This window comes from Mustela nivalis (assembly GCF_964662115.1).
Source record: "Mustela nivalis genome assembly, chromosome: 18".
Classification (NCBI taxonomy): domain Eukaryota; kingdom Metazoa; phylum Chordata; class Mammalia; order Carnivora; family Mustelidae; genus Mustela; species Mustela nivalis.
The window spans coordinates 16,674,887-16,690,254 of NC_139037.1; the positions used below are offsets into that span (position 1 = coordinate 16,674,887).

Below are 15,368 nucleotides of genomic sequence, written 5' to 3' on the forward strand. Positions count from 1 at the left end.
TCTGTGCCAGTCAACTAGGATCGATCGGGATGGAATAAAGGTTTGCTTCTTCCTTCTCAGTCTCTAAGGAGGACATGAAAGTGCTGTGAGGAGTTGGGTTTTGGAACTGTAAGTTATTATATGGACAGTTCTTTGAAGCCAAATTCATATATTTCTAGTCTCTATCTTCTTCTGTGTTCTCTCTTGTCACTGCTCCTGAAGCTGTGGGCTGCAAGGATGTGCTGACCAAAAGTTAGAGTCCAAGGTAGATGCGAGCTTTCCTTCACCAATGATGGTAGCTGTCTACTGAGTTTATGATTTTCCAGGGACAGTGCTAAACTGAACTCTATCATCTGTCTTCATAATAACCCTATGAAGAAGGTACTATTATTGTATATCTGGTCACAAGTGGCGGATTTCCAAACCCTAAAAATCAGAATTCTCTAGGACGTAAAAAAGGATATAAACCTTTACAAGGAAGAAGAAACAACATAAGTATCTGTGAAAACAGAGGCTGACACAAAATGAAGCCTACTTAAATTCCAATACAAACGATTATTTTCTGGATGATTAAGAAATAAATCCCTTCATTCCAAACAACACTGAGCAGCACTCACCCCAGATCCAAGTCTACATTACAGAGTGCCACATTCAGATCCAGATTTCCCCCGCTTGATTTCTCACTCCCCACAAAGTTCTTATAATCCATTCTCCATTTCCTCCTTCCTAGACATGTAATTCCAGTATTTCTCACGGATCAAACAAGGACATGTTTACACATGTAAACAGGGATTTTGTCTCTGAAGTCTAGGACAGAGGCTGAGGAAAGCCATTCTAAAAATTACATCCAGTCCCTTGAAGTCTGAAAAGCTCTCCTTCTTTTACAGATGAGCCAAGTAAGAGGATCCCTAAACGTTTTATTGATTTTGGAAGAAACAAAATTACAAAGCAGCTTAAGTTTTATATTCAAAATAAGAATAAGAACATACAATAAAGATTTCACTATAAGGTTCTCTGGGGTTTTTTTGCTTTTGGGTTTTGTTTTGTTTTGTTTTGTTTTTACCTTATGTGAGACACACTTTGTTTGGTAAAACAGTAGAGAGAAAAGAGCACTCCCAGGACGGGAAACAGGGACTCCATTAAAACTGTCACAGGTTCATTCCCGACCACATATACCTAGGGAAGAGAAAATGGTGAGGGGTACCATGAGTGCAAGGCCAGAGCAATGGGAATCAAATACCATACACATCCTAGCAGCGAGGAGAGTCTTATCTTAAGCAACACTTTAGCCCTAAATCGAACAATTTTAGCTCTGAGGCTATGAAAACCATTTGAGATTGGCAGGCAGGCCAAGACACAGGGAGCCTGAGCTGGAGCAGCGCCCTTCCGTGTGTGCAGCCTGAAGAACTACAGGGGAAAACGTGTAAATTAACCCATCTTTTGACCCCTTCCTTTCCTGCTTTTGATTACCTTTTTATCTCTTACTAATCTGCCTATTACTCATCTATACACTAATTCTCTAATTACTGAAGGCCCCGCTCTTAGGAATTAACAAGCAAATAATGCCAAATAGAAAAACTTAAAACTAGATTTGAAAAATAAAAACAAAGCTCCCTCTGGGTTTGTCACTCTTCAGATCTAACTGCCATATGGGCATGTCCTATAAATGTTAAAGATGTGCACCTAGCTCTGCACTGACTTTATAGGGTTAAGCGCATAAGGATGCTGATTTTTGTTAACGGTAATTGTCCTTTCAAAAAGGACAGCACAAATGCCTTCAACAACATTTATGTGACTACCCACTGGAATCCAAGCATTGTCCTAGGCATTGTAGTGAATAGAAAAATGAGTTTTAAGAGTTGTTCTCTCTAAATTGCTTGTGATCTACCAAGAAGAATAAAACAAGTAAACCAATTATAATAATAATGCTTGAAAGCAGGCAATTTAAAGAGTTAAGAAGAGCAAAATGCTATTTTTTCCAATATTCTTTCTGTAAATAAGGGCTTCTTTAAGTTTCCCTTTCCTCATCCTTTAAAATAGGGCTAAGATTGGGATGCCTGGGTGGCTCAGTCAATTAAGCATCTGCCTTGGGCTCAGGTCATGATCCTAGAATCCTGGGACCCAGTTCCACATCAGGCTCCTTGCTCAGCAGGAAGCCTGCTTCTCCCTCTGCCACCACTTCTCCTGTTTGTGATCTCTCCCTCTCTGCCCCTCCCTAAAACACATAAATAAAAATAAAATCTTTTAAAACAAAAATTAATCTCTTTCAGTTCCTCATCTTTTTCCTTTCATCATCATTATCTGTGTCTACACTATCAGATTTTAGTTATTAATTAAATTGTGCTTAATTGAAGTAGAAATCAATGCCGTTTATTTTTTTTTTTATCAAAGCTGTTTATGGAATACTAAAGGTCATGGAGGCACAAGCTGGAAAACTCTCTGTGCTTTTCCAGGGAACCCTGGCCCTTTAAATCAACCCTAATTTCTCATACTCCTTAAGCCTCCCAGCTCTTCTGTGGAGCCTGATAACCGAGGAGCCAGTTTCCTGTGCATGATCTAATCTCCATAAGCCCAGCTAAATGAGGTGCATTGTATGGCAGTGTTCACAAGTAATATGCAGGCCTAATTATGATATCACCAATTACAAGTGGTAAAAAAAGAGATTCACCCAGATAACGTAAGGGCCTATTGTTTGGTGTTGTAGTCTGTGTTCCCAGAAGTAATCCCTGTGGAGCCATCCTTCCTTACCAGCATCTTTTGTACAAAAAACAAAAACCAAACGGAGTTAAATCTCCATTATTTACTGGCTTGACTCGGTCAAAGCACCTCAATTTTTTTTTTTTTAAGATTTTATTTATTTATTCGCTAGAGAGACCAGCAGGGAGCCTGCTTCTCCATCTTCTTCTGCCTGCTACTCCACCTGCTTGTGCTCTTTCCCTGTCAACTAGATAAATAAAATCTTTTTTTTTTAAGATTTTATTTATTTATTTGACAGACAGAGATCACAAGCAGGCAGAGAGGCAGGCAGAGAGAGAGAGAGAGAGGAGGAAGCAGGCTCCCCGCTGAGCAGAGAGCCCGATGCGGGGCTCGATCCCAGGACCCCGGGATCATGACCCGAGCCGAAGGCAGAGGCTTTAACCCTCTGAGCCACCCAGGCGCCCCTAAATAAAATCTTTTAAAAATAAATAAATAAACTTCCTCAATGGGAGGACATTTATTTTTCAAAAGCTTTGGATGGGCCATCTGAAAGTTCTACCTTTTCCACAGGCCTACGATTTATTTGACTGTTCCAAAGGTTCACCCACTCATTCACTGATTCAAGTATTTAGGAAGCATCTGGCCACCACTAATGACTTGTCTCCTCTAAATTCTAATAGTACTTTAAGGCTTATAACATAAAGTCAGCCCATAAGTACATAGTTCTCACTCCCCTCTTCAACTAGCCCCTCTCTTTCTCTATTTCAGCACCTATCAGGATGGATGATTAAACTGTGTTACCTGAATGCCTGGTGACTAAGCAGTTGTTACAGAAGTATACAACTTAAAGGAACCCCACTGCTAACCATTTTCACAAAGCCAACAGTAACTACCATTTACTGCAATGTCTACTCAAGAATAAACTGGGTTATTCAGCCAAACATTTAATATACAATCGATTCTCACAAGTCCTGAGGGTTAAGCATTTTTATGCCCATTCTAAAAATGTGGAAAACAGGCTGAGAGAAGCGAAGTTAGTTGAGCCAAGGTACTCTTAGTAAGTAGCAGAGCCAGGGTGAACCCAGATCGGCCTGACATAAAATCCACGCACAGTCCATAGGGATAAGACGGAGAGCAGATGAGGAGGACGGGAAAATGGGGACGGATCGCTTAATGGGTAGATGGTGTTTCCATTTGGGGTGATGAGCAAGTCCTGGAACTAGACACTGATGATAACTGTGTGAGTAAGAATGGACTAAATGCCAGAGAACTGTATACTTGAAAATGGTTAAAATGGTAAATTTTATGTCATGTGTATTTCACAGTTTTAAAAAGAATAAATCAAGTACTCCATGGCCTCCCACTACTCACTTCCCCATGTGCCTGTTTTCGTTGCTTCAGTCCCTAACCCACACAAACTTCATCCCAGCCACCTTCCCGCAGAATCAGTGGGCCCCAGCTTGTTGGGCTGTTGATGACTCTAGTCCTGGTACTTCTGCAAAGTCGGGCGAGAGTTCCTGAGTGGCACCATGGACAGCGGCTTCTGCACCACCTCCCCTTCCTCCTACTGAGACTCTTAGGAATCATACAGCCCCCTTGTACCAAGCCTTCCAGTAGATCTCCAGGGACACACTATGGCCAGGCCTTTCCAAGGACAGTGCCCTCCTGCCAATCTCTTGCCTGGCACTCAACTCATATATGGGTTAACAATTTGGTGTACACCTCACATCCAACATTAGCCTCTATATACACACCCAAAATGGAATCTGGTCACTTCCCACTTCCTGTGGACTCCGCAGATCACCGACTTATACCTGGTGTTTAGTGACCTATAAAGAGACACAGGAGGCCGCACTGATTCATCCAATGTTACACTGTCATCTCTTGCTGACTGCACTGACAATGACCAAATGCTCTAGGAAAACAAAACAAAACAAAACAAAAAAATAGTCCTTCCAATAAAGTCCTACTACATATGGAAGAAACTGTTGGGACCAGTTCCTCCCAGTTTCCTCCACACTTAGGCTGGTGACAGTACCCACTGAGGAAACCGTGAAGGCCCAACAGTAAGCTGTTCCTGCCCCACAGTGGAGAGGGTCCTACAACCCCGAATCAACACCCTAATAGTGGGGTGTTGTGGAATTTCCTTGGACTGTGCTTATTGTAGTCTCCACCTAGTTGCAGTTCTTTCCTGCTCACCGAGAGGCAAAGTGGGATTGGAGTTCAAGTTTTGAAACACAATCCCTGCTTTATGTATTATTTTGACTGATGGAAATTCCCTTTTCTTAGCAGTATAACAACTGGGTATGTTTCAAGTAGGGTTGCTTGTAATACTCCTACTGACCATTTACAAGAATTAACACAAATCAACTGACTTCTCTGAGTCTCAGTTTCCTTACCTAGAAAACAAGGAGGTTAGATTAATCGAGCTTTGGCATCTAATCTACCATCCCCTGATCTGAGTGCAAATTTGCTCTCTTCTGTATCCTTCTGGTACCTCAGCAATTAAGGGGTAAAACTAGTTGCAAAACATGAACCAATCCTCCACCATCCCCAAAGTTTTTAAGCACTGAAATTTGACCAAGTTGTACAAATTTCTAACCCTCCCCACATGCTTTCCCTCCTATCAGTTCTGAAGTTAGTACTTTAAAGATGAAATCCTGTTTAGTTGAAAGGTTTTCTTGTTACTTGAGGTATCTGTAGGGTCTAGGGACCACCAAACAAAATACCAAGAGGTGGGAAAGCTGAAGCAGGGAAGGTAGAGACAGGCTCTCAAGGTATGTTTTCAATTCTTTGGTGTGAGAAAGCCTCTCTGAGAGTAAGTGAAATGGCGCTTTGAAGAAAAGATGAAGTTTCAAGTCTACCCGTGACTTTACCGGTATAAATATGTAGGACATGGTTGATGGACAAAATAAGAGGAGAGTATGGGTCTATAAAAATCATAATGGCTCAGAACAGATCACATGAGAAAACAAATGGGTACCAATGACCCTACTGGCAGCTTGGGGATTTCCACAGTCCTTTCCCAATGCATCTTGACTTTCTATCACAGATCCAGCGATGAGAAGAGGTGTCTGCGGTTAGGCCTTGGAGCTTAGAGACTACTCTTAACAAATAATAGAGACACGTTTCTAAATATTCTTAACAAGAGATCACACACTACCTGTAACTGCTTGACTGGGAGCTCCCTGAAAGCAGTAACTGGCTTTTAATGATTTCTGTGTTTGTAAACCTAGAAGAGTATCTGCCATTCTGTATGTACTTCACAAAAATGTTTTTGGTGACTGATTAACTGAATCAAAGAACGAATGAATAAAGTACACTGAATGCTTTTTATTTTCTCAAAAGCTCCGTTTTTGTGGGGAAATTAGAAAGCCCTCTGTACTTTCTCTTCTTCTTTTTTCTTTCTTTTTTAAGATGTAGCTAGAAGCTATTCAATCAATGTTAATTAACTGAAGCATCACAGAACTTCAGCCATGGAAGGGGGAGTAGATTGAACAAAAGAAGGTTTGCTTTTATTGTACTGGCTTACCCAACACCTATGTTCAATATCTGAAAGACTGAATTTCTCTGGAAGGACTAACTAGAAATTTAAATTAAAAAGGAAAGGAAAAACCCAGAGTCCAAATGGTCAGAAGTATTAAGAATAAACATGTGTTTTTGATTCAAAGCAAAACCAAACGGAAAGCAGCCCTCACATCCCCCCTTTCTCATTTACTAGACTTCCATTACATGGTTAAGTACATCCCTCTGGGACCACTGTAGGGTTGAAAGAGAACCAGGAAGGCAGGAAACAGGAAACAGGTATGAATTTTGTTTCTGACACCTACATGATTGCCCAAAATCACGTATTAAGTGAGTGAACATGGGTAAGACATTTAAACCCCTCTAGGATTCAGTGTCCTCATTTATAAGGCAAGTGCTAAGCTTTTGGCTTAAAGACCAGCTAAGATAATTCATGTTAAAATATTTTGTAAAACATACAGCCCTGTGCAAATGTTACATTGATCCCTAAATACCTGCTGATACAGCTATAAATGGGACTGTCTCCTTAATTCATGGCCTTATCTTTTATGGGGATGTAGACGTGTGGAAATACAAACATGAATCAAGCTGACTGAATCCTAACATTGAAATTCAGTACAGGCTGGAACTTGATTGTACCCCTGTTAAAGATTAAACTAGTCAAATGCTGCCTTCTAAAATATCACAGTGATCCTTTTGATAGTCATGTTCCAGAATTTCTAATGCACTTACTGAGTTTAATTAAGACTTGTGAGAAGGAAAAGGACAAGGCAAGTTACCTAATATAGTATTTTGCGCCGTGCATGCTTTCAGGGTGTATTACATAAAATAATCTTTTTAAAAAAGTGTTTCCTTGAACCAAAAGAGAACTGACAGTTTTCTGAGCCAAATTATTTGCTAAAGTATACAATGAACCTTCCACAAGTTACCTTGTTTCATCCCTACAACTCAAGCATTAAATAAGTCACCTGAAGTCACATGGACCATCACCCTTGAGCCAGATTCCAACCCAGGTCTATTGGACTCAAAAGCCCAGGTGCTTTTCACTACACTATACCACAGAATCTGAATGTACCATCTAACACTTGACTCTTCCACAGCTTTGAAGGATACTTAAAAATATTTATTTATTTATTTATTTATTTATTTATTTATTTATTTATTTAAGTCAGGGAAGGCAGTGGGAGAGAGAGAAAATCTCAAGCCAACACCTTGCTGAGTGTGGAGTCCGATATGGGACACAACCTCACAACCTTGACATCATGACCTGAGCCAAAATCAAGAGTTGAATGCTTGCGACTGAGCCATCCAGGCACCAAGGATACTTCTTGTGGTCCTCTGCATGTTATTCAAGGTTACAGTTCAATTAGAGTTGGAAACATCCAGAAAGAATGACTTCATTTAGGGAACAAACTAACTTTTTACCTGGAGAAGTAAATAACTTTTTACTGCAAAGCCTTTTGTAGTACTTCTTAAAGGTGTACCATGTACAAATACTATCTTTTCTCAACACAGTGAAAGGGAAGGGACAAAAGAATTGGTTCCTGGACCAGATCTGGCACTCACGAGTATGACTTAGGACAAGTCACTTCACACTCTTCTGGATTTTGCTTCCTTATACTGTAAAATGAGGGATTAATTTGTCAAACCCAAAGAATATACCACACCAAGAGTGAAACCTAATGTAAACTATGAACTTTGGACGATACTGGTGTGTCAGTGTTAAGGGTCCTCAACTGTAACACAAAACCCACTCTTGTTCAACTTTTCTGTGCACATGAAACTGCTCTAAAAAACCATCTATTCAAAAACCAAAAAAATAGGGGCACCTGGGTGGCTCAGTGGGTTAAAGCCTCTGCCTTCAGCTCAGGTCATGATCCCAGGGTCCTGGAATCGAGCCCCGCATGGGGCTCTCTGCTTAGCAGGGAGCCTGCTTCCTCCCCTCTCTCTCTCTCTCTCTCTCTCTCTCTCTCTCTCACCGCCTGCCTCTCTGCCTACTTGTGATCTCTGTCTGTCAAATAAATAAATAAAATCTTTAAAAAAAATAAAAAATAAATTATTTCTATATTTCCTTCCAGCTCCAAGAGTCTTTTATTTCATTTTACTCTATTAAAAACAATTAAAAATTTAGAAAGAGGAGTCAATTGGCCAGTCTGAGAAAGTAACTTTAATTAGAAATTTGTTAAGATTAAATGGAGAAAAAAAAAAAAAAAAGACTTGTATAATTAAAGTCAGGATTCCCTGAATCTGGAAACAGAGAGATAAAATGGAAATGAGAATAAAGTATATAAACTAATTAGGTACCTTCTAGCCTTTCCTACCCTCAAATCTCTTCTGCCTTTAGGGAGTCTCGGCAAGTACTGTGAGGAATACTAAAAGGAAACATCGCCCACACCCTCCCGGTCCCACCTGGTATCAGATTCTGGCAGGTTCTCTTAAGAGCAAGAAAATGTCCAAATTGTAAAGAATTTTTACAATTCTCTTATCCTGCCCTACCCAGAACCAATTTCTATGAAGCCTAGATCTCTCTTTACCTCTGCAAGCACAGAAAAATCATTTCTCCCTCTTGTACCAGAGAGGACAAAAAAAAAAAAAAAGGTTAAGTATTCTAGGGATAGGACCCCAGACATTCAGAGTCAAAAGGAAAAAGAATAGGAAGCCATTGGACTAAAAGTTATTTGAGCTACAAATCCCCTTCTCAGCTTAAGTAATTTTACCAGATGTAAGGTACACACATAGAAATCATGAGAATTATTTATGCACAAGTACAAGTGGCTATGCCAAATTTCAGTTCAATTCAGTGAGCATCTACATATACACCTGTATTGTTGAGAACTTTCCACCTGGCCACCCAGAACCACACTGCTCCATTCTGTGCTGTATGTAAAGGATGCAAGCATAAAAAGACCTTCTTTTGGGTGCCTGGGTGGCTCAGTGGGTTAAAGCCTCTGCCTTTGGCTCAGGTCATGATCCCATGATCCCAGGGTCCTGGGATCGAGCCTCACATCCAGCTCTCTGCTCAGTGGGGAGCCTGCTTCCTCCTCTCTTTCCCATCCCCCAACCCATCAATGAGAAGAAAGACAACCCAATTTAAAAATGGGCAAAGGATCTTAATAGAAATTTCTCTAAGGAAGACATGCAAATGGCCAGTAAGCACAAAACTCCTGTCAGTAAGACTTAGGTAGTTTAACTTGCTTCCTTTTAAAAAAAAAAAAAAAATATATATATATATATATATATTTTATTATTCATTTACTTACTAAACTTTTTTTTAAAAGATTTTTTATTTATTTGAGTGCGGGGAGGAGCAGAAGAAAAGGGAGAAGCAGACTCCCCATTGAGCAGGGAGCTAAACTAGGGAGAGATGGTTAACCAACTAAGCCACCCAGGTGCCCCAAGATTTTAAGTAATCTTTACAACCCAACATGGGGCTCAAATTCACAACTCTGAGATCAAGGGTTTCATGCTCTTCCACCTGAGCCAGCAGGGCACTCCAAACTAACTTCTTAATCTACTACTTCTAATTCCACTACAGTCTTAAACAGAAAACCAATCTGATCTGGATTGTGTATAAAGTAAAGAAGAAACTGGCTCTGAGGAGCTAAGGTGCTCTGCAGTTAGGTGCTGAGATGGCAGCCAGATAGGCACTAACACGATACAGGTAACACAGAACATCTGACTGGAAATGTCAAATGAGGTTCTGAGACAAAATAAACTGAAGCACAAAACAGGCTTTTTAACATCATTAGTCATTGGGGAAATGCGAGTCAAAACCACAATAAGATACTGCTCCGCGCCCTCCAGCAAGGCCATCATAATGGAGAAGAGTGGGGGAGAGATGGAGAAGGGGAGTTGGAGGAGACAAGTGGTCTGGTAGTGGGAATGGTGGGCAGAGAGGATAAACTGGAATTTTCATGCTCTGCTGGCAGGAATGTAAAATTGTGCTGCCGCTCTGGAAAACAATCTGACAGAACCTCCAAAAGTTGAGCACTGTGCTACCATATGATCCAGCGATTTCACTCCCAGCTTCACTCTCCCACTCAAGAGAAACAAAAACATATGTCCACACAAAAACCTGTACACGAAGGTCTCCAGCAGCATTGTTCACAAGAGACAAAATGTGGAAACAACACAAATCTCCATCAACTAACAACATGTGGTGTATCCATATAATAGAATCCTACTTGGCATTAAAAGGAATGAAGTGCTGCTGCTTCATGTAACGACACGATGAATCTTTAAAAAAAATCCTGCTGGTAAAAAGTCAACTATGAAAGACCACATGTTGTGTGAGTCCATTTACATCGAGAATAGGCCAATCTATAGAGACAGAAAGTAGATTTTAGTAGTTGCCTATAGCTAGGGGCAAAGTTGGGAAAATGGAGAGTGACAGCTAATGGGTATGGGGTCCTTTTAGGGGGTCAATAATATTCTAAGATCAGATTTGCCATAACGGTTACATAACCCAGTGAGTATACGAAAAGCATTGAGTTGGACACTTTAAATGCATGAGTGGTGTGGTATATGAATTATATCCCAATAAATCTGTTAGGAAGAAAAGAAGAGAAAAAGAAAAGCAGAGCTGGAAATGTTCCCAAATGTTTCTCTAAAATTAAACACCCTCTTGTACCCTCCCGCTACCCAGTGTGTTGCTGGATCAATTCAGCGATCCCAGATGTTTTCCTTATTTCCTGCCTTTGAGCTGTGCTCTATAATTTAGTATTAGCAGAAAGTTAATAAAGACAACACATCCTTTGTTGCTAAACTTTACACAGTGTTTACCATTTTCTTCCAACATACACATTTCCTCTGTTTTCCCATTGCAGCTGAGCTGCCAAAACCTTGTAGGGAGAATGATTACCCTTCTGCACCCCTTCCTGCTTTCCTAACAGTCCCAATCTTTTGTGCATAATCAAGTGTTTATAGCAAACTAATGTTCTGCTTGCCTCTCCAGGAGGTTTTAGATTCACCAAACTGTTCACCAAATTAGGAGGGTTTTTTCCCCTCCCACCCTGTTTTGGGCAAGAATAGGAACAATGGCAGGATTCACTATTTCTGGAGCTCCATTTTTTAGAGGCTAATCCACTTGCCAGAAAGAAGTGGTTTGCTTTCTTTTTCCTTGAAAAGCAAAAGCAACTTTTTTTTTTTTTTTAATTTCCCAGAAATACTATGCAGGTTTTTTTTTTACCAAAGTTTAGTCAAAATTAGTTCTACCCTCAATACCACTTTCAAGTCTTTCTGACATTCCACACCCAACCATTTAACGATTTTTCATCCTGATATTCCTTAGATGGTATGTGACTGAAGACAACCTTTCTGAAAGTTAGCTGGGCCTTGTTCTCCGAATCAGAACATTTGCCTTCCAGACTGTTCTATATAATTTCTTCTTTCTATAATATAAATGTCCTTGTCTATGCATATGTAGAATAGGATATAAAAACTTCCTTTTCATAAGTCTCTAAATAAGGCATTTAAAAAAACAAAACCAGCATTATATTCAGTAAGTCATTGTGTCATGTTTTATCTATAAACTATTTAATTCTATATTTGTATGCCAGGTCAACCCTCTTAAGGATATTCTCTTTTTTTTTTAACAGTGAAATTAAATGAAAGGGTAGCAAACGTCTTACTTTAGTAAAAAGCTGAGTGTTGAAGAGATTGAGTTTTGAATTTTCTCAGCATGCATTTTATATCTACAAATTATCACCTTTTCTTTAAAAAAGATTTTATTTATTTATTTGACATAGAGAGAGATCACAAGTAGGCAGAGAGGCAGGCAGAGAGGGAAGGAGAAGCAGGCTTCCCACTGAGCAGAGAGCCTGAGGCAGGACTTGATCCCAGGACCCTGAGATCGCAACCTGAGCCGAAGGCAGAGGCTTAACCCACTGAGCCACCCAGGCACCCAAATTATCACTATCCTACATAAAGTTTAAAACAAAAGAAAAGCATCGGCCTTCTTACCTGAAAGAATATAACTTAAGATTTACTCTATACCCTCAGAAGCTGCTAGAGAGAATGTAAAATGGTGTAGCCACTTTGGTAGTTCTTCAAATGGTTAAATACAGACTGACTATAAGATCTAGCAATTCTACTCAGGTTTAAACAGTTACTGTAAGATCTAGCAACATACCCAAGAGAAATAAAAACATGTTACACAAAGACTCCTACACAAATGTCTGTGGCAGCTTTAATCACAATAGCCAAAATGTAGAAACAACCCAAACATGCATGAGAGGCTGAGTGAATTACAAAATACTGTCTATACCTACAACAGGATACTATTCAGCAATAAAAAAGAATGAAGTCTTGGGGCACTTGGACGGCTCTGTCAGTAGAGCATGCAACTCTTGATCTAAGCGTTGTGAGTCCAAACCCCTTGTTGGGTGTAGAGATTACTTAAAAATAAAAAATAAATAAATAATGAAGTCCTGGTTCATATTACAATATTACAAAGCTAAAAAAAGTCATGCTAGGTAAAGGAGGACAATCACAAAAGACTACATATTGTACAATTCCATGTACATGCAATGTCCAGAATAGGCAAATCCAGAGAAAGAGAAAGTAGATTAATGGCTGCCTGGGGCTAGAGGGGTGAGAGGGCAGGAGAGTGGAGGGAGGGGTGGTGGAGGGCTTTGGGAGTAGTGTGAGGTTTGTTTTTGTGTGATGAAGCATCCTCAAATCTGTTGTGATGATGGCTGCACAAACCTGTGAATATAATAAAACTCCACTGATTTGCATACTTTCTTTTTCTTTTTTTTTTTTCATTTTTTAAAAGATTTATTTACTGAAAGAAAGTGTGAGGTGGAGGGGAGGAGGCAGAGGGAGAGGGAGAGAGAATCTCAAGCAGGCTCCCCCACTGAGCACAGATCCTGATGCAGGGCTCAGTCTCATGACCCTGAGACCATGACTGAGACAGAATCAAGAGTCAGACACTTAACCGACTGAGCCACCCAGGTGCCCCATTTGCACAAATGGGTGAATTGTAAAGTATGTGAATTATGTCTTACAAAGCTGTTTCATTCTTATTTTTTTATTTAACTTTTAGTTGGTTAACGTACAATGCAATATTGGTTTCTGGAGTAGAATTCAGTGCTTCATCACTCAGATACAACACGCAGTGCTCATCACAAGTGCCCTCCTTAATATACATCCCTCACCTAGCCCATCTCCTACCTGTCTCCTTCCATCAACCCTCAGTTTGCTCTCTATCGTTAGGAGTCTCTTATGGTGGGGTGCCTGGGTGGCTCAGTGGGTTAAAGCCTCTGCCTTCGGCTAAGGTCATGATCCCAGGGTCCTGGGATTGAGCCCCACATCTGGCTCTCTGCTCAGCACGGAGCCTGCTCAGCCCCTGCCTGCCTCTCTGCCTACTTGTGATCTCTATCTGTCAAATAAATAAATAAATAAAATCTTAAAAAAAAAAAGTGTCTCTTATGGTTAGAGACTCTTAATTGTAGGAAACAAACAGGGCTGCTGGATAGGAGGGGATAGGAGGTTGGGGTAACTGGGTGAGAGACATTAAGGAAGGCACATGATGTAACAAGCACTGGATATTATGTAAGCCTAATGAATCACTGACCTCTACCTCTGAAAACAATAATACATTATATGTTAAATAACTGAATTTAAACTAAAAAAAAAAAAAAAAAGAAAAAATTAAAAAATTTTAAAAAGTACAAAAAAAAGAGTCTCTTATGGTTTTTTTCTCTCTCCTTTTTTGTTTTCTCCCCTCCCATATGTTCATTTGTTTTTTCTTAAATTACACATATGAATGAGATCATATGATATTTGTCTTTCTCTTATTTCACTTAGCATAATACCCTCTAGCTCCATCCACATGGCTGTAAATGGCAAGATTTCATTCTTGTTGATGGCTGAGTAATATTTCATTATATAAACATACCACATCTTCTTTGTCCATTCATCAATCAATGGACATCTAAAGTTATTTAAAAAAAAAAGAAAGATTTACTCTATAGTCAAAGGTCCATCAACTAATGAACAAATAAACAAAATGTGGTATATTCACACAATGGAATATTACTTAGCAATTAAAAGGGACAAAACTAGTGATCTATGAAACAATCTGGATAAACCTTAGAAACATCATGCAAAGAGAGGGGCAGGCGCCTGGCTGGCTCAGTTGGTAGAGCATGTGACTCTTGATCCCAGGGTTGTGAGTTCAAGCCCCATTTTGGACACAGAGATTATTTAAAACACAAGAACAAATAAACAAACGAACACCACTAGGCTAAGAGAGAGAAACTAGCCACAAAAGATCACATGTTGCATGGTTCCCTCCCATGAAACAGCCACAAAAGGCAATTCCACAGAGGTAGAGAGTAGATTAAGGCTTGCCTAGGGCTGAAGGTAGGAACAAGGAATGACTATAAATAGGCACAGGAATCATTTTGGGTAACGGAAATGTTCCAAAATTATATTGTGGTGACAGTTTAACTCTGTAAACTTACTAAAAATCATTATACACTTAAAACATTATTTTATGTTTTAAGTATATAAACAGTCTTGATAGAACCACTTTATAATAAAAGGTTATTCTAAAAAAATTCTGAAGAGGTAAACAAACTAATTTTTTAAAAGCCCAAAATATATGATGAATAGGCAATTTACAGAAGGGAAAATTATGGATGAGCCAAGAACACAAAAAGATGTCCAACTCACTAATAATAAGAGAACTGTTAATTAAAACCACAATGCACCTTCAGGTAGGAAGTAAAGGAAGTGTGACCGGAGTAGGCAGATCGAAGATTTCAACTGAATTGGTAATGTTTAATTTCTTAAAGCTGAGTGGTGGGTACATAAGCGTTTCACTATTAATTTATTTGTATGTTTAAATCATTTCATAAAAAACTAAATATTTACTCTAAAATGTTTAACTTATTGCTATAGAAATGGGAAATGTAGAATTTTTAAATTATTGATGAATAATTCATATGCCATAAAATTTATTCTTAAAATGTACAACTGGCTCTTACTGTATTCACAAGGTTGTATAACTATCACCACTGTCTAATTCCACAACTATTTCCTTATCTCAAAAAGAAACCCTATACCTATTAACAGCCATTTCTAATTCCCCATCTCCAGGCCCTCGCAACAACTAGTCTACTTTCTGTCTCTGTGCATTTGCCTATTCTGAATATTCTATG

The 15,368-nt window shown here is 39.4% G+C and overlaps 1 protein-coding gene across 1 annotated transcript in view; it reads right to left on the minus strand.

Annotated features, from left to right (window-relative positions):
* The window catches only part of TANGO6 (transport and golgi organization 6 homolog), a 165,393-nt gene that overhangs the window by 133,278 nt on the left and 16,747 nt on the right, over window positions 1–15,368 (minus strand). The window contains exon 3 of the mRNA XM_082712545.1: window positions 1,043–1,155. Coding sequence (XP_082568671.1) covers window positions 1,043–1,155 — 113 coding nt within the window. The remainder of the gene's footprint in view (window positions 1–1,042; window positions 1,156–15,368) is intronic.